Below are 19,385 nucleotides of genomic sequence, written 5' to 3'. Positions count from 1 at the left end.
GGCCACAAATAGGAAGATTATACAATTTAGCATGTGACTAAGGAGTTGGCGTAGGAAAGAGGGCATAAGAGTTTTGGATAATTGGGCTCTCTTCCAAGGAAGGTGAGATCTGTACAGAAGAGATTGGTTTGCATCTGAACTGGAGGGGGATTAATATTCTAACAGGAAGGTTTGCTAATGCAGCATTGTGGGGTTTAAACTAGAGTTGCAGGAGGATGGGAACCAGAGTGGAAAAACAGTTAGTGGAGAGGTTGTGGAGACAGATGTTGGTAAGACCTCACAAAGTCAGGAATCAAAAGGTTAAGCCTGGTGCAACTAGTGTCCTGAGCTGTATATATTTCAATGGAAGAAGTATCGTAGGAAAGGCAGAGATCAGGGCATGGATCAGCGGCTGGAACTATGATACTGTAGCCACTAGTGAGACGTTTGCAGGAGGGGCAGGTCTAGTAGCTCAATATTCTGGGGTTTCATTGTTCCAGAAGTGATTGAGGGAAGGATTAGAGGAGGAGGGGTAGCATTACTAGGCAGGGTAACTATGACAGCAGTGTTCAGTCAGAACAGACTACAGAATTTGTCTAGTGAGGCATTATGGGTGGAACGGAGGAAAAAAAGAAAGGTGTGACCATGTTAACAGGCCATCCAACAGTCTGTGGGATTTAGAGGAACAAATTTATGGAGAGATTGCAGACTTTTGCAAGAAACATAAGGTTGTGATAGTAGGTGATTTCAACTTTCCACATATTGACTGGGTCTCCTGTACTGTAAAAGCACTAGTTAGAATAGTGTTTGTCAAACGAGTTCAGGAAAGTTCCTTTAATTAGTACGTAGAAATCCCAGCAAGAGAGTATGCAATGATTGATTGCTATTAGGGACAGAGCAGGTGACAGAAGTTTGTGCAGGGAACACTTTGCATCTAGTGATCACAATGCCATTAGTTTCAAAGTAAGTATGCAAAATTATAAGGTCTGTTCTACTAGATGAGGTTCTAAATTGAAGAAGGGCATCAGAAAGGATCTGGCAAGTGTGTATTGGGACAAGCTGCTTTCTGACAAAGGTGTACTTGATAAGTGGGAGGCTTTGAAATGCGAAATTTTGAGAGTCAAAAGCTTATGCATGTCTGTCAGAATAAAAAGTAAAGATAACAGGTGTGGGGAACTTTGGTTTTCAAAAGATATTGAGGCCCTAGTTAGAGAAAAAAGAGATGAGATGAATAGCAGGTATGGGCAGGAGAAACAAATGAGGTGCTTATGGAGTGCAAGAAATGCAGTAGAACATTTAAAAGAAGAAATGAGGAGGACTAAAAGGCGCGAGGTTGCCCGAACAGACAAGGTGAAGAAGAATTCTAAGGGATTCTACAGATATGTTAAGAGCAATAGCATTCCAAGGGACAAAATTGGTCTTCTGGAAGACCAGAATGGTATTTCATGTGTGGAGCCAAAAGAGATGGGAGAGATCTTCAATATTGCTCCGCTGCTTAAGAAAGCCTCTAAAAATAAACCATGAAATTATAGGCTAGTAAGTCTGTCGTCAGTAGTGGGAAAGTTATTGGAAGGTATTCTAGGGGACCAGATATATAACTATTTGGATAGACACAGACTGATATAGTCAGCATGGCTTCCCGACTAGTGGTCATACTTAACCAATCTTAGAGTTTTTTTGAGGAAGTTACCAGGAAAGTAGATGAAGGCAAGGCACTGGATACTCTCTACGTGCACTTTAACAAGGAATTTGACAAGGTCCCGCTTGAGAGGTTGGTCAAGAAGTTTCAGTCGCTTGGCATTCCAAGATGAGGTAGTAAATTGGACTAGACATTGATTTTGTGGGAGGAGCCAGAGCGGTGGTAGATGGTTGCCTCTGACAGGAGGCCTGTGACTAGTGATGTGCCGCAGAGATCAGTGCTGGATCTGTTGTTGTCTGTCATCTCTATCAACGAACTGGATGATTATGTGGTTAACTGCATCAGCAGATTTGCAGATGACACCAGGATTGGGGGTGCAGAGGACAGCAAGGAAGACTATCAAAGCTTGAAAAGTGATCTGGACCAGCGGAAAAATTAGCTGAAAAATGGCAGATAGAATTTAATACAGCCAAGTGCGAGGTGTTACACTTCAACAGGACCAACCAGGGTAGTTCTGGTAATACAGGTGCATAAGTTATTGAAAGTGGCATCATAGGTAGATAGGGTTTTAAAGAAAGCTTTTGCAACATTGGCCTTCATAAATCAAAGTACTGAGTACAGAAGATGGGATGTTTTGTTGAAGTTATACAAGACATTGGTGAGGCCGACTTTGCAGTATTGTGTAGTTTTGGTCACCTACCTACAGGAAAGATGTAAATAAGGTTGAAGGAGTACAGAGAAAATTTACAAGGAGGTTGATGGGTCTGAAGGACCTGCGTTATAAGGAAAGATTGAATAGGTTAGGACTTTATTCCTTAAAATGTAGAAGATTGAGGGGAGATTTGGTAGAGGTATACAAAATTATGAGGGGTATTGATAGGGTATACGTAAGCAGGCTTTTTCCACTGCAGAATCAGAATCAGGTTTATTATCACCGGCATGTGATGTGAAATTTGTTAACTTAGCAGCCGCAGTTCAATACAATACATAATATAGAAGAGGAAAAATAAATAAATAATAATAATAAATAAGTAAATCAATTACAGTGTATGAATATTGAATAGATTAAAAAACATGCAAAAAACAGAAATACTGGAGGAGGAGGAGTAGAGATGGCGGTGCGACGCAGTGCGCGCGGTCTCTCTGGTGATGATATTTGTTATCTGTCAAGTAGGATGCCGTGCACAATTCTGAGTTGATGATGGCAGACATGAGAGCACGGGGGAACATCTGGTGAAACTTTTGAAATGCCTGTTTCGCTGCCGCCGCTATTCTGCAATCCAAAATCTCTGGAGGGGAAGGCCCCGAATCCTCAGCTTTGCTTGTTGCTCGGCGGCCGGGGCAGGGTCAAAGCACTTGGCAGAGATGGTGCTCAGTATCAGAGGGCTGGTCGGAGGCTCGAAGTTTTTGGACGGACTCAGAGTCGGACTGTGGTCGGGTGCTTCCAGGATGCTGCATCGGCAAGTTTGCAGCGCTGGAAGCTCATGGCTGGGAGAGTTTCTCCCTTCTACCATCTGCGTGAGATGTTGGGGCTATCGGGACTTTAAGACTTTTTTTTTACTGTGCCCATGGTCTACTCTTATCAAACTATGATATTGCTGTGCACTGTTGCAACTATATGTTATAATTATGTGGTTTTTTCAGTTTTCGTCTTGGTCTGTCTTGTGTTTCTGCGATATCATACTGGAGGAACATTGTATCATTTTTTTATGCATGCATTTCTAAATGACAATAAACGAACGCTGAGTGTCGTCAAAATCTAATCTAAAACAGAAATACTGTATATTAAAAAAAAGTGAGGTAGTGCCCATGGGTTCAAAGTCCATTTTGGAATTGGATGGCAGAGGGGAAGAATCTGTTCCTGAATTGCTGAGTGTGTGCCTTCAGGCTTCTGTACCTCCTACCTGATGGTAACAGTGAGAAAAGGGCATGCCTTGGGTGCTGGAGGTCCTTAATAATGGACGCTGCCTTTCTGAGACACCGCTCCCTGAAGATACCCTGGGTACTTTGTAGGCTAGTGCCCAAGATGGAGGTGACTAGGTTTACAACCCTCTGTAGCTTCTTTCGGTCCTGTGCAGTAGCCCCTCCATACCAGACAGTGATCGAGTCTGTCAGAATTCTCCCCACCATACAATTATAGAACTTTTTGAGTGTATTTGTTGACAACTTCTCTTCAAACTCCTAATGAAGTTTAACTGCTGTCTTGCCTTCTTTATAACTACATCGATATGTTGGGACCAGGTTAGATTCTCAGAGATCTTGACACCCAGGAACTTGAAACTGCTCACTCTCTCCACTTCTGATCCCTCTATGAGGACTGATATGTGTTCCTTTGTCTTACCCTTCCTGAAGTCCACAAACAGTTCTTTCGTCTTACTGACGTTGAGTGCCAGGTTGTTGCTGCGACACCACTCCACTAGTTGGCGAATCTCACTCCTGTACGCCCTCTTGTCACCACCTGAGATTCTACCAACGATGGTTGTATTGTCAACAAATTTATAGATGGTATTTGAGCTATGCCTAGCCACACAGTCATGTGTATATAGAGTAGAGCAGTGGGCTAAGCACACACCCCTGAGGTGCGCCAGTGTTGATCGTCAGCGAGGAGGACATGTTATCACCAATCCACACAGATTGTGGTCTTCCGGTTAGGAAGTTGAGGATCCAATTGCAGAAGGAGGTACAGAGGCCCAGGTTCTGCATCTTCTCAATCAGGATTGTGGAAATGATGGTATTAAATGCTGAGCTATAGTCGATGAACAACATCCTGACGTAAGTGGTTGTGTTGTCCAGGTGGTCTAAAGCCGTGTGGAGAACCATTGAGACTGCATCTGCCTTTGACCTATTGTGGCGATAGGCAAATTGCAATGGGTCCAGGTCCTTGCTGAGGCAGGAGTTCCGTCTAGTCATGACCAACCTCTCAAAGCATTTCATCACTGTCGATGTGAGTGCAACCAGGCAACAGTCATTAAGGCAGCTCACATTATTCTTCTTTGGCACTGGTATAATTGTTGCCTTTTGGAGCAAGTGGGAACTTCTGCCAGTAGCAGAGAGAGGTTGAAAATGTCCTTGAATACTCCCGCCAGTTGGTTGGCACAAGTTTTCAGAGCTTTACCAGGAACTCCATCAGGACCTTCTGCCTTGCGAGGGTTCATCCTCTTTAAAGACAGCCTAATATCAGCCTCTGAGACAGAGATCACAGGGTCATCAGGTGCAGCAGGGATCTTCACAGCTGTAGTTGTGTTCTCCCTTTCAAAGTGGGCACAGAAGGCGTTGAGTTCATCTGGTAGTGAAGCATCGCTGCCATTCATGCTATTGGGTTTTGCTGATGGGAGGTACTACAACCAGAGGTCATGAGTTAAAGTTGAAAGGTGAAAAGTTTAAGGGGAATATGAAAGGAATGCTCTTCAATCAGTGCATCATGAGAGTGTGGAATGAACTACCAGCACAAGTGGTGTACGAGGGGTGATTGATAAGCTTGTGGCCTAAGGTAGGACTCAATTTTAGAAAACCTAGCACATTTATTTTTCCTATATTTACACACTCACTCCAGCAGTCATGGAGCATACGGATCCCTTCTTTGTAGAAATCGGTGTCTTGGACCTCCAGAAGTGGTCCACAGCACGGGGTGATTGATAAGTTTGTGGCCTAAGGTAGAAGGAAATGAGTTATTAACTTCAAACTTTCTGCATTTTCACTCAAAGAGTTGAACTGCATGTGCATGTAACGAGAGCTCTTTAACTCATCTCCTTCTATCTTAGGCCACGAACTTATCAATCGCCCCTGCTGTGGACCACCTGGAGGTCCAAGACGCTCTCGTTACATGCATGTGCAGTTCAACTCTGAGTGATAACGCAGAAAGTTTGAAGTTAATAACTCATCTCCTTCTACCTTAGGCCATAAACTTATCAAATCACCCCTGCTGTGAACTACTTCTACAGAGAAGGGATCCGTATGCTCCACGACTGCTGGACTAAGTGTGTACATGCAGGAGGGGACTATGTTGAAAAATAAATGTGCCAGGTTTTCTAAAATTGACTCCTTCTACCTTACGCCATAAACTTATCAATCACCCCTCGTATGTGAGCTTGATTTCAACATTTAAGAGAAGTTTGTGTAGGTACATGGATGTTAGGGGTATGGAGGGCTATGGTCCCGGTGCAGGTCAATGGGACTAGGCAGTTTAAATGGTCTGGCACAGAATAGATGGGCTGAAGGGTCTGCTTCTGTGCTGTACTTTTCTATTGCTCAATGACCCATAACACACAGAACATAAAACATTGAACATAGAACAGCAGCACCAATCTGTGTTATAAAAAAAACTTACCTTGACATACCTCCTATACTTTCCTCCAATCACATTAAAATTATGCCCCTCATGTAGCCATTTCCACATGGGATAAAGTCTCTGGCTGTCCACACAATCTATGTCTCTTATCATCTTACACAACTCTATCAAGTTACCTCTCATCCTCCTTCAACTGCAAAGAGAAAAGCTCTGGCTTGCTCAACACAAGACATGTTCACTAATCCAAGCAGCATCCTGCTAAATCTCTCATCATCACCCTCTCTAAAACTTCCACATCCTTCCTATAATGAGACAACCAGAAATGAACGCAATATTCCAAGTGTGGTCTAACTAGAGTTTTATTGAGTCCCTAAGATGATAAAACACAGGAGCAGAATTAGGCCATTTGGCCCTTCGAGTCTGCTCTGCCATTCCATCATGGCTGATTTATTATCCCTCTCGACCTATTCTCCTGCTTTCTCCTCATAACATTTAACACCTTTACTAATCAAGAACCTAGCAACTTCTGCTTTAAATATACCCGATGTCTTGGTCTCCACAAACATCTGTGGCAATGAGTTCCACAGATTCACTGCTATCTGGCTAAAGAAATTCCTCCTCAGCTCTGTTCTAAATGGACGTCTCTCTATTCTGAGGCTGTGGCCTCCGATTCTAGACTCCCCCGCTATAGGAAACATCCTCTCCACATCCACTCTATCTAAGCATTTCAGTATTCAATATATTTTAATCAGATCCCCCCCATTCTTCAAGATTCAAGTGAGTACAGGCCCAGAGCCATCAAACACTCCTCATATGTTAATCCTTTCATTCCCAGAAACATTCTCATGAACCTCCTCTGACCCTCTCCAATGTCAGAACATCATTTCTTAGGTAAGGGGCTCAAAACTCCTCACAATACTCCAAGTGCAGTCTGATCAAAACCTTATAAAATCTCAACATTACATGCTTGCTCTCATATTCTAGTCCTCTTGAAATTAATGCTATCATTGCATTTTTCCCACCCTACCACAGACTCAACCTGCAAGTTAAGCTTTAGGGCATTCTGCACATGGACTCCCAAGTTCCTTTGCACCTCTGATTTCTGAATTTTCTCTCCTTTTAGAAAATTGTCTACGCCTTTATTCCTTCTACCAAACAGCAAGCCATACACATCCCAACAATATATTCCATCTGACAGTTCTTTGCTCATTCTCCTAATCTGTCTGTCCTTCTAAAAATTCTGCCTCCTCAACACTTCAATACCCCTCCACTGAGCTTCGCATCATCCATTAGCTTGGCCACAAAGCCAAGAGTTCCATCATCCAAATTACTGAGATAGAACATGGAAAGAAGCAGTCCCAATATACCGATACTTGTGGTATACCACTAGATATTGGAAGTCAACCAGAATATTGATTGTCCATTTCTCTCCACAGATGCTGCCTGACCCACTGAGTCCTTTCAGTTCCTTTGTGGTGCTTCTTATCCCAGGCTACTTTGGCTGGCAAGTCATTCCAGCTGGTAGAAAAACACCTTCAGACAAGTTTTCTCTAAAACCAGCTGGTTCTATAAGAATAAACAAAACTGAGGAGAAGGGAAGATAAGTCTTTATTTCTATAATATAATCATTCAGGATTCTTGCATGTAATGTTGAATATCTCTAATCAACGTTCCTAATCTGGTGTGTTCTAACTTTGCAGTCTCGCTGCCATTCGCTTCCAACTGATCTCTTTGCTAGATCTTCCCTAGGACTCCCTGCTGCTCCTGTCGTGTTGACCTCGCATGATCTAGACTCTCTTGAACCTCCATTTTTGCTTACCATTGACTTGAACCGATTTCAACTGCCCATCTTCTTCCACTTCTACTCTCTCTTCACCGTTCTCCACGATCCTAGGACAGGTCAAGAACACACAGGTTACACTTTTGAGTGCGGCAAGAGGAAAGCACACACACACACAGCAGGGACAAAACAGGCCGATAGTCTTCTTAACACCCTGCTGCCATCCAGTACACATGTACACTATTATGTTTTGTATCTGAATACCCTGCCGCCCTTCCACCCACCCCCTCCTTGTCTCAGACACATTCTTATCCTGCATCAGTCACTTTTCATCTTTATTGCTGCTCTTTTTTTATTGCTGATAGGAGCAGAATTAGGCCAGTTGGCCCATCGAGTCTGCTCCACCATTCAATCATGACTGATCTTTTAGTCCCCCTCCTCAGGTCCACTCCCCGGCCTTCTCCCTGTAACCTTTGAGGCCCTGTCCAATCAGGAACAATTTAAGGTGGTACACAGAGTCCATATGACTAAAGATAAGCTTTCTCCTTTTTATTCGGATGTATCTCCCTACTGTGACAGATGTAATAATGGAGAAGCTTCATTAATTCATGTGTTTTGGACTTGTCCGAGTCTTGAAAAATATTGGAAGGAAGTTTTTCAAACATTCTCTTTACTTTTCAAAGTCAATTTTAAGTCTGACGGCCCTATTCGGTATTGTTGCAGGACCAGATATCAAGCTGAAGACATTTGACTTACATATTTTGGCCTTCAACTCTCTTATAGCTAGGAGGGTGCTCTTGTTTAAATGGAAAGATGTTTCTCCTCCTACTCATGCTCAATGGTTATGCGACAGTATGTCATGCTTAGATTTAAAGAAGATTCGTTGTTCAATTTCTGAATCTCGTCAAGACTTTCAAACATTGTGGGGACCTTTCCTGAATTATTTTCAAAACTTTCAAAACCTTCAATTCATTGTTTAAATTCAGATGTTGGCTATTATTAATTTTTATTATATGTGAAGGTATTTTACCTTTTTTCTCCTTAATAAACAGCTTCGGTCTTGGTAGGGGTTAGACTCTTTTTTTTGTAATAAATTAGTATATTTCAATTGATTAATTTACATGAATACAGGGTAATGAGATTGTTATTATGAATAGATATAATGTAATTGGTAGTTTAAAAAAAAATTTTTATGACCTTTTATATATATTTTCTTATACTCTGTATTCTTCTATGTAGAAACTAATAAAAATATTGGAAAAGAAACCTAGCAAGCTCTGCCATAAATACACCCAACGATGTGGCCTCCGCAGCTGCCTGTGGTAACAAATTCCACAAATTCACCACCCGCTGGCTAAAGAAACTTCTCTGCATCTCTGATTTAAATGGAAGCCCCTCTATCCTGAGGCTGTGCCCTCTTGTCCTAGACTCCCCCACCATGGGAAACATCCTTTCCACTTCTACTATCTAGGTCTTTCAATATTCGAAAGGCTTCAATGAGATCCCCCCTCATCCTTCTAAATTCGAGTGAATACAGACCCAAAGCCATCAAATGTCCCTTGTACGATAACCCTTTAATTCCCGGAATCATCCTTGTGAATCTCCTCTGAACCCTCTCCAATGCCAGCTCACCTTTTTTTTTTTTTTTTTAAAAAAGAGATGAGGAGCCCAAAACTGTTCACACTACTCAAGGTGAGGCCTCACCAGTGCCTTATAAAGCCTCAGCATCACATTCCTGCTCTTGTACTCTACACCTCTTGAAATGAATACTAACATGGCATTTGCCTTCCTCACCACCGACTCAACCTGCAAGTTAACCTTCAGGGTGATCTGTACAAGGACTCCCAAGGTCCTCTGCATCTCAGATTCCTGTATTTTCTCCCCATTTAGAAAATAGTCTGCACATTTATTTCTATAACCAAAGTGCATGACCATTGTATTTCATTTGCCACTCTCTTGTCCATTCTCCTAACCTGTCTAAGTCCTTCTGCATCCTACCTATTTCCTCAACACTACCTGCCCCTCCACCAATCTTCGCATCATCTGCAAACTGGGCAACAAACCCATCTATTCTATCATCTAAATCATTTACATACAGCATAAAAAGAAGTGGTCCCGACACCGAACCCTGCAGAACACCACTAGTCACTGGCAGCCAACCAGACAAGGATCCTTTTATTCCCACTTGCTGCCTTCTACCAATCAACCAATGCTCTAACCATGCAAGTAACTTTCCTGTAATGTCATGGGCTCTTAACTTGGTAATCAGCCTCATGTGTGGCACCTTATCAAAGGCCTTCTAAAAGTCCAAATATACAACATCCACTGCATCCCCTTCTATTTATTCTGTGTGCAATCTCCTCAAGTAATTCCAAAAGGTTTGTCAGGCAAGATTTTCCCTAATGGAAACCATGCTGACTTTGTCCTATCCTATCCTGTGTCACCAAGTACTCCATAACCTCACCCTTAACAACTGTCTCCAACATTTTCCCAACCACTGAGTTCAGGCTAACTGGTCTATAATTTCCTTTCTGCTGCCTTCCTCCTTTCTTAAAGAGTGGGTGACATTTGCAATTTTCCAGTCCTCCGGAATCATGCCAGAGTCCAATGAGTTTTGAAAGATCATTACTAATGCCTCCACAATCTCTGCCGCTACTTCTTTCAGAATCCTAGCTCATCTGGCCCGGATGACTTATGTACCCTTAGGTCTTCCAGCTGTTTGAGAATCTTCTCCCTGTAATTGTAACTGCACTCACTTCTCTTCCCTCACACCCTTCAATATCTGCCACACAGCTAGTGTCCTCAACAATGAACACTGATGCAAAATACTCAATTAGTTCATCTGTCATCTCCTTGGTCCCCGTTATTATTTCTCCGGCCTCATTTTCTAGTGGTCCTATATCCACTCTCATCTCTTATCTTTTTCCTAACTAGCTCATTCTGCAACAGAAAGTATGGCGTCCACAGAGCCCTGATCTCAACATCATCGAGGCTGTCTGGGATTGCCTGGAGAGACAGAAGCTTGACAGCCAAAGTCTGCAAAAGAACTGTAGCAACTTCTCCAAGATGCTTGCATACCTAAGACAATTAATGCAGATTTAAAGGCAAACAGTACTCACACTAAATATTAATTTGATATAGCTTTAAAAAAACTGTGCTGCTTTTTATAGCAATTTTTTTGATATTTAGAAACACTTAATTTCATTAGTTTTGAAAGCATCTTTGCTTTACAGAGTTCTTTTACTTGTGCCTAAGACTTCTGCATAATACTGTACAAGAAATCAAGGTACGACCTATGGAAGGCTAATTTAAGAACAAAAAAACTATTCCAATTGAAGTTAGGGATGGAATCTGATAGCATGTCAGGTGTGGCAGGGTTTGCAGGCCATTACTTCCCACAAAGTGAAAACTAACATTATGAATGGCAGTGATGCTTCATTCCCAGATGAGGTCAACGCTTCTTATGCTTGCTTTGAAAGGGAGATTAAAGCTACACCTGTGTGAATGCTTGCAACATCCAGTGACCCTGTGATCTGTGTCCTGGAGGCCAATGTCAGAACAGTTTTCAACAGGGTGAACCTTCGCAAAGTGTCAGGCTTAAATGGTGTACCTGGTAAGACCCTGAAAACCTGAGCCAACCAACTGGCTAAAGTGTTCAAGGACATCTTCGATCTCTCACTGCTGCAGTCAGAGGTTCCCATCTGCTTCAACAGGGTGATGATCATACCAGTACCCAAGAACAGCAGGGTGAGCTGCCTCAACGACTATCGGCCAATGGCACGCACATCTACAGTGATGAAGCGCTGTTGCAGCTTGGTCATGGCTAGAATCTACTCCTGCCTAGGCAAGAACCTGGACCCACTGCAGTTTGCCTCTTGCCACACTAAATCTACAGTGGATACAATCTCACAGGCTCTCTGTTCATCCTTGGATCAGCCCTGTAGCCTACATCAGGCTACTGTTTTTTGACTGCAGCTCAGCACTTAACACAATCATACCATCACTTCTAATCAAAAAGCTCTAAAACATGGGCCTCTGTACCTCCCTGGTTCATTAACTTTCTCACTGAAAGACCAAAGTCTGTGCAGATCTTCAATAACATTTCCTCATCACTAACGATCAACATTGGTGCAGCTCAAGGTGCTTGGCCCACTGCTCTACTCTCTCTACACCCATGACTGTGTGGCTAGGCACAGCTCAAACACCATCAATAAACTTGCCAATGGCACACTATTGTCGTCAGAATTTCAGATGATGAATAGGAGACATACAGGAGTGAGATAGGTCAGCAACAACCCTGCAGTCACTATCAGTAAGACTAAGGAATTGATTTTAGACTTCAAGAAGGTTAAGTCAAGGGAACATACACCAGTCCTCACTGAGGGATCAGAAGTGGAAAGGGTGAGCAGTTTTAAGTTCCTGGGTATCACCCAGGACATGCCCTCTTCTCACTGCTACCATCAAGGAGGAGGTACAGAAGCCTGAAGACACACATTCAATGTTTCAGGAACAGCTTCTTCCCCTCCACCATCAGATTTCTGAAGGGACTATGAACTCATGAACACTTCCTCAGTATTTTACTTTACTTTATTGTCGCCAAACAATTGATACTAGAGCGTACAATCATCACAGCGATATTTGATTCTGCGCTTCACGCTCCCTGGATTACAAGTCGATAGTAAATATTAGAAATTTAAATTGTAAATCATAAACAGAAAATAGAAAAGGGAAAGTAAGGTAGTGGGAAAAAACCGAGAGGCAGGTCTGAGTATTTGGAGGGTACGGCCCAGATCCGGGTCAGGATCCGTTCAGCAGTCTTGTCACAGTTGGAAAGAAGCTGCTCCCAAATCTGGCCGTACGAGTCTTCAAGCTCCTGAGCCTTCTCCCGAAGGGGAGAGGGACGAAAAGTGTGTTGGCTGGGTGGGTCCTGCCCTTGATTATCCTGGCAGCACTACTCCGACAGTATGCAGTGTTAACTGAGTCCATGGACGGAAGATTGGTTTGTGTGATGTGCTGGGCTGTGTTCACGATCTTCTGCAGCTTCTTCCGGTCTTGGACAGGACAACTGCCGTACCAGGTTGTGACGCACCCTAGAAGAATGCTTTCTATCGTGCATCTATAAAAATTAGTGCAGGTTTTAGGGGACAGGCCAAATTTCTTTAGCTTTCTCAGGAAGTAAAGGCGCTGGTGGGCCTTCTTGGCAGTGGATTCTGCTTGGATGGACCAAGTCAGGTCATTTGTGATATTGACCCCGAGGAACTTAAAGCTTTTGACCTGGTCCACTTGCACACCACCGATGTAACTGGGGCCATGCGGTCCGTTACTGCTTCTAAAGTCAACAACCAATTCCTTCGTCTTGCTGACATTGAGGGATAGGTTATTGTCTTCGTACCATGCCACCAGTTTCTTAATTTCCTCTCTGTACTCAAACTCATCATTACCCGAAATACGGCCTACAATCGTCAGCAAACTTATATATTGAGTTCAATGGAAACTTGGCTACACAATCATGGGTGTACAGTGAGTATAGCAGAGGGCTGAGTACACAGCCTTGTGGGGCACCAGTGCTCAGAGTGATTGTAGAGGAGAGCTTGTGCCCTATTTTCACTGCCTGGGTCCTGTCTGTGAGGAAGTTGAAGATCCAGCTGCAGATCTGAGTGCTAAGGCCCAGGTTCTGGAGCTTAGGAATCAGTTTATTTGGAATGATGGTATTAAAGGCAGAGCTGTAGTCAATGAAAAGGAGCCTTACATATGCATCTTTATTCTCCAGGTGTTCTAGGGAGGAATGTAGGGCCAGAGAGATGGCATCTGCTGTTGACCTGTTGCTCCGGTAGGCGAATTGCAAAGCATCGAGGTTGACCAGTAGGCTGTGGTTGATGTGTGCCATAACCAATCTCTCGAAGCACTTCATAGCAATTGATGTCAGAGCCACAGGTCGATAGTCATTCAGGCATGCCACCTTGCTCTTCTTCGGCACTGGGATTATCGTTGCCTTCTTAAAACACCAGGGGATCTTAGACTGAAGCAAGGAGCAGCTGAAGATGTCAGCAAACACTGCAGCTAGCTCGCTTGCACAGGCCCGGAGAACCCATCCCAGGACGCCATCTGGGCCCATCACCTTCCTTGGATTTATCTTCAGGAAGGCCCTTCTAACGTCCTCCTCGGTGACGATGAATCTCGATGCCACCAGGTCCGGTTCATCCGGAGGGAGCGGGATGCTCCTCTTCTGTTCGAATCTTGTGTAGAATATGTTAAGTTCGTCAGGAAGAGAAGCGCCACAGTTATTGATACTCCCAGCCTTTTCCTTGCGCCCAATGATCTCATTTAGACCCTGCCATAGTCTACCAGCATCCCTCTGGTTAGCCTGGGCTTCCAACTTGGCTTGATATTGCCTCTTGGTGCCCTTAATGGCTTTCCAGAGTTCACACCTGGATTCCGTGTAGCGACTGGTATCCCTGGACCTAAAAGCTGCAGCTCTAGCCTTCAAAAGGGACTTGGCCTCATAATTCATCCAAGGTTTCCAGTTAGGGAATACCCGGATCGTCTTGTGAGACACACAGTCCTCTGTGCATTTCCAGATAAAGTCCATGACAGCTGAGGCATACTCATCGAGGTTAGCTGCTGAGTCCTTGAATACTAACCAGTCCACCGATTCAAAGCTGTCACAGAGGACCTCATCCATTTCCTCCGTCCAACACAACACTACTTTTGACACCATGACCTCCCGGTTCAGTTTCTGTTTGTAAGCTGGGAGGAGGAGTACGGCCTGATGGTCCGATTTTCCAAAGTGAGGTCGTGGGACGGAACGGTAGGCATCCTTGACTGCTGTGTAGCAGTGGTCAAGTATATTCGGGCCTCTAGTGGGGCAGGAGACATGTTGGTATAACTTTAGCAGCGCCTTTCCAAGGTTGGCCTGGCTAAAGTCCCCGGCTGTAATGAGCAAAGCCTCCGGATACCTGGTGAATTCCCGTGGCAGATAATAGGGAGGACACTTCACCGACAGGTGTTCCAGGTCCAGGCTGCAGGAGCTTGTCAGTGCCACTGTGTCCAAGCACCACCCAGTGTTGATCAGTAGGCAGACACCACCTCCCCTCGTCTTGCCCAAAGACACCGTGCAGCCCATCCGATGGATCGAAAACCTCTCCGGTCGCATGGCACAGTCGGGGGTGGTGGGGAGAGCCAGGTCTCGGTGAAACAGAATACACAGCAGTTCTGCATCTCCCTGCAGTAGGTGAGTCTCCCTTTAAGATCATCCACCTTGTTCTCTATGCTTTGCACATTAGCTAGTAGGATGGTGGGCATAGGGACCCTGAAGCCCTTCAGCTTCAATCTGACCAGGAGCCCAGCTCTTTTCCCACACTTCCTCGGTAAATAGTGCATCTTTCCAGGTCTCCATCGATGCAGTGTGTCGTTGGCAGCTCGTTGAGGTTGGTGGACGCATCCTGTGGGGATTGATCAGCGGGTTGCGTCGTCCGGCGCTCCGGGTCGGGCCAATTGACAGCGGAGGCTCCGCTACCACTTCCAGCTGTCGGGGGCCCAGGCTGTTGATTGGGTCAGGCCCCGAAGCCGACACTTAATCCTGGAGGGCCAGGCTCCTGGCTGAAACAAGTCCATGAGCTGAGTCAGGGTTGTGGAGGCCTCCGCTCCAGCCGAGCCTTGGGCTCAATTTCTGAGGTCGGCGGCAGAGGCCTCACTTCTGGCAGCTGTGGATGGCCACCAATGGGGCTTTACAGTGGCCACTCCGGGGAAGCATCTGGGGTACCTTGAGGTCTCCGCCGTCACTTCTGTGTGGTCGTCTGCTCTGGAGAGGTGCTGGTCGGAATGGGCTGCAACTCCAAGCTCTCAGGCACGGTAGCAGGCCGCGGGTCTCCAGGAACGTGGTGGGCCTCGGACCAGGCCTCACTGGTCAGGTCCAGGTGCAGTCCGGAGTTGAAGAAGCAATTCTGGCGCGGTGATCTCCAGCTGGGTCAGTAGCTTCGCCAGGGTGCTGTGTGTTGTTGATCTTGCTAGATGTAGCAGATTGGAGGTTTAAGAAGGGTTTCTCGGGTATAGGATAGTGAAGAGGGCAGTTTGCTCGGGACAGCACGCGCAGTCGCCAGATACCGGCGCCTTCTTAGCACATCCTTTTTTTGCACAGCCATTTCCCCCCCACTTTTTGCACTACTTATTCAAGTTATTTTTATATACACTTCTTATTGTAATTTATCATTTTATTACTACGTACTGAACTGTACTGCTGCTGCAAAACAACAAATTTCACAACATATAATAATGGTATTGAATCTGATTCTGATTGACTGACAAACTTGAAGTTGGACTTGAAAGTTCAGATTTCACATTGATTTTCTTTTTTTAAATCACATATACATACGGTTCTTTCCTCCCAACATTTTAAATAACATTTAATCCCTTTGATCATCAATGTTCCTTCTTAGGAAGACAAGTTGATCGAACTAGGGCTTTTCTCTTTGGAGAAAAAAAGAATGAGAGGTGAGTTAATAGAAGTGTACAGGATGATAAGAGGCATAGATGGATTGGATAGCCAGAGACCTTTTTCCCAGGGTAGAAATGGCTAATATGAAGGAGCATCATTTTAAGATGATTGGAGACAAGTCTAAAGGAGATGACAAAAGTAGTTTGTGGGTTTTTTTTTCCCCACATAGAGTGGTAAGTTCATGGAATGTGCTGCCAGGGGTGGTGGTAGAGGCAGATGCATTAGGGATATTTAAGTGTCTTTCAGATAGACTCATGGATGAAGAAAAATGGAGGGTTATGAAGGAAGGCAGGCTTAGAACTTGCAGTTGGTTAATGGATCGCCACAACATCATGGGCCAAAAAACTTCTCAATGTTCTGCATGGAAACAGACAATGAAATGTGTCACTTGAGTTAACAACCAACACACCTAAGGATGTGCAGTGTGGCTGCCTGCAAGCACTCCCACAACGTTCAGTAGAGCAACATGAGCATCAAGAACAACAAGTCAAGTCAGTCAGACACACACAGCCACACACATACACACACACCCTCCCCAAGGACAGGCTATTTCTGGGCCGCACAGTACTTAGAAACATAGAAAACCTACAGCACAATACAGGCCCTTTGGCTCACAAAGTTGTGCCCAACATGTCCCTGCTTTAGAAATTACTAGACTTACCCATAGCCCTCTATTTTTCTAAGCTCCATGTACCTATCCAAAAGTCTCTTAAAAGACCCTATCATAGCCGCCTCCACCACCGTTGCCGGCAGCCCATTCCACACACTCACCACTCTCCGAGTAAAAAGCTTACTCCTGACATCTCCTCTGTACCTACTTCCAAGTACCTTAAACCTGTGTCCTCTTATGGCTGCCATTTCAGCCCCGGGAAAAAGCCTCTGACTATCAACACAATCAATGCCTCTCATCATCTTATACACCTCTATCAGGTCACCTCTCATCCTCCGTCACTCCAAGGAGAAAAGGCCGAGTTCACTCTACCTGTTTTCATAAGGCATGCTCCCCAATCCAGGCAACATCCTTGTAAATCTCCTCTGCACCCTTTCTATGGTTTCCACAGCCTTCCTGTAGCGAGGCAACTAGAACTGAGCACAGTACTCCAAGTGGGGTCTGACCAGGGTCCTATATTCCTGTCATTCCTGCCTGTGGCCATCAAACTTTACAACTCCTCCCTTGGAGGGTCAGACACCCTGAGCCAATAGGCTGGCCCTGGACTTACTGCCTGGCATAATCTACATATTACTATTTAATTATTTATGGTTTTATTACTACTTAATTATTTATGGTGCAACTGTAACGAAAACCAATTTCCCCCAGGATCAATAAAGTATGACTATGACTATATAGCTGCAACATTACCTCTCCACTCCTAAATTCAATTCCACGATTGATGAAGGCCAATACACCATATGCTTTCTTAACCAGAGAGTCAACCTGCGCAGCTGCTTTAAGTGTCCTATGGACTCGGACCCCAAGATCCCTCTGATCCACCACACTGCCAAGAGTCTTACCATTAATACTATATTCTGCCATCATATTTGACCTACCAAAACGTACCACGTAACAGTTATCTGGGTTGAACCCCAACTGCCACTTCTCAGCCTAGTTTTGCATCCTATCAATATCTCGTTGTAACCTCTGACAGCCCTCCACACTAACCACAACAGCCCCAACCTTTGTGTCATCAGCAAACTTACCAACCCATCCCTCCACTTCCTCATCCAAGTCATTTATAAAAATCACGAAGAGTAAGGGTCCCGGGACAGATCCCTGAGGCACACCACTGGTCACCGACCTCCATGCAGAATATGGCCCGTCAACAAACACTCTTTGCCTTCTGTGGGCAAGCCAGTTCTGGACTTGCCCCTGGACTCTCAGATTCACAGACATCAGGCCTCCAAGTCCCTAGACCAGGCTCACTGACTTGACCTTTGGACCTCTACTTCCATACCCGTCTTTGGTCTTTGACCTTCGGGCAAACTCCTCCCCCTCCCCACTCACACATCCCCTGCACTGTCACACTAAACAGTCCCTGAGCTACAACTTGAAATGACCATGTCTTGAAATGATCTGAATGGATGGTGTATAAAAGACCATAAGACATTGGAGCAGAAATAGGCTCTTCAGCTATCAAGTCAAATCTGCCATTCCATTATAGTTGATCTATTATCCCTCTCAGACCCGATTCTCCTGCAATCTAATCAAGGATCTATCAACTTCCTCTCTGAAATATACACAATGACTTGGCCTCCACAGCCACCTGTGGCAACAAATTCCACAGTTTCATTACCCTCTGGCTAAAGAAATTCCTCCACATCTCTGTTCTAAATAGGCATCCCTCTATTCTGACTTTGCGCCCCCAGTTCCAGATTCCCCCCAGAAAAGGACTGATTCTGGTCAAGATGGTGTCAGCGTACAAAATTCCCCTCGGTCAACATCTTCTAGATAGCTCATGAGAATGTCTTTTTTTACTTCCTTTACGTCTGTTTTTCACCTTATATGCGTTTCTGGGACTGCTAGAGCCTGCGATTTACAGTTTGGAGATTGTTTGAGTGATCCAGCAGTTGCCCTCGCCGAGAAGGTTTTGGGAAGCCAGCATGCACTCACTTGGCCTCAATGCAAAGGAACTTCAAGACAAGGGTGCGGGCCTATGTTTGGCTCCATATGTTAAAGCATCCATTGATCGCAGACTAAGGCATCAAGTAAGACTGAGGCATCAAGGTAAATTCAGAAGGCAAGCAGGAGTTCAGTGTCGACGGCCTTCCCTTGGTTCGCTGCCAAAGGAATCTGTGAGCGGCCCAATGCTGTGCGGCTCGCTTTGGCAGGTGGGTAGGCCTCTCTGCCTCGTGTGGTGTCCCTGTCTTTCGATGAATCTTGGTGATATCGTAGGATGGTATCGTGGTTCTGTGCTTATGGATTGGACTACTGCACTTATGGACTGTGGACGTTTTCAGACTTATGGTTCTTACATTGTGTTTTTTTTAAATCACCCATTCCTTTTCTGCTTTGTTGTGCGAGGGGAGGGTATTGGGCGGGGTTTGATGTTCCTGTTCCATTTTCTGTGGGGGGACGGGGTTTTGGAGGTTATTGATCAGTATTGCATTCTTTCTAGTGGAGGGGGGGGGAATTCAATGTTTCTCTCTGAATGACCTTCATGTTCTTTCTTTCTTTGGTGGCTATCTGGAGAAGACAAATTTCGGAGTT

General features: G+C 44.7%; 1 protein-coding gene across 11 annotated transcripts in view; it reads right to left on the bottom strand.

The window, feature by feature from the left end:
* The window catches only part of dnajb2 (DnaJ heat shock protein family (Hsp40) member B2), a 114,140-nt gene that overhangs the window by 44,384 nt on the left and 50,371 nt on the right, over window positions 1–19,385 (bottom strand). For all 11 annotated transcript variants that reach the window (XM_072261005.1, XM_072261009.1, XM_072261008.1 and 8 more), the window contains exon 8: window positions 7,726–7,796. In XM_072261005.1, coding sequence (XP_072117106.1) covers window positions 7,726–7,796 — 71 coding nt within the window. The remainder of the gene's footprint in view (window positions 1–7,725; window positions 7,797–19,385) is intronic.

This window comes from Mobula birostris, chromosome 6 (assembly GCF_030028105.1).
Source record: "Mobula birostris isolate sMobBir1 chromosome 6, sMobBir1.hap1, whole genome shotgun sequence".
Taxonomy (NCBI): domain Eukaryota; kingdom Metazoa; phylum Chordata; class Chondrichthyes; order Myliobatiformes; family Myliobatidae; genus Mobula; species Mobula birostris.
The sequence above is the reverse complement of the archived record's forward strand: the minus strand, read 5'-3'. Positions and strand labels throughout refer to the sequence as shown.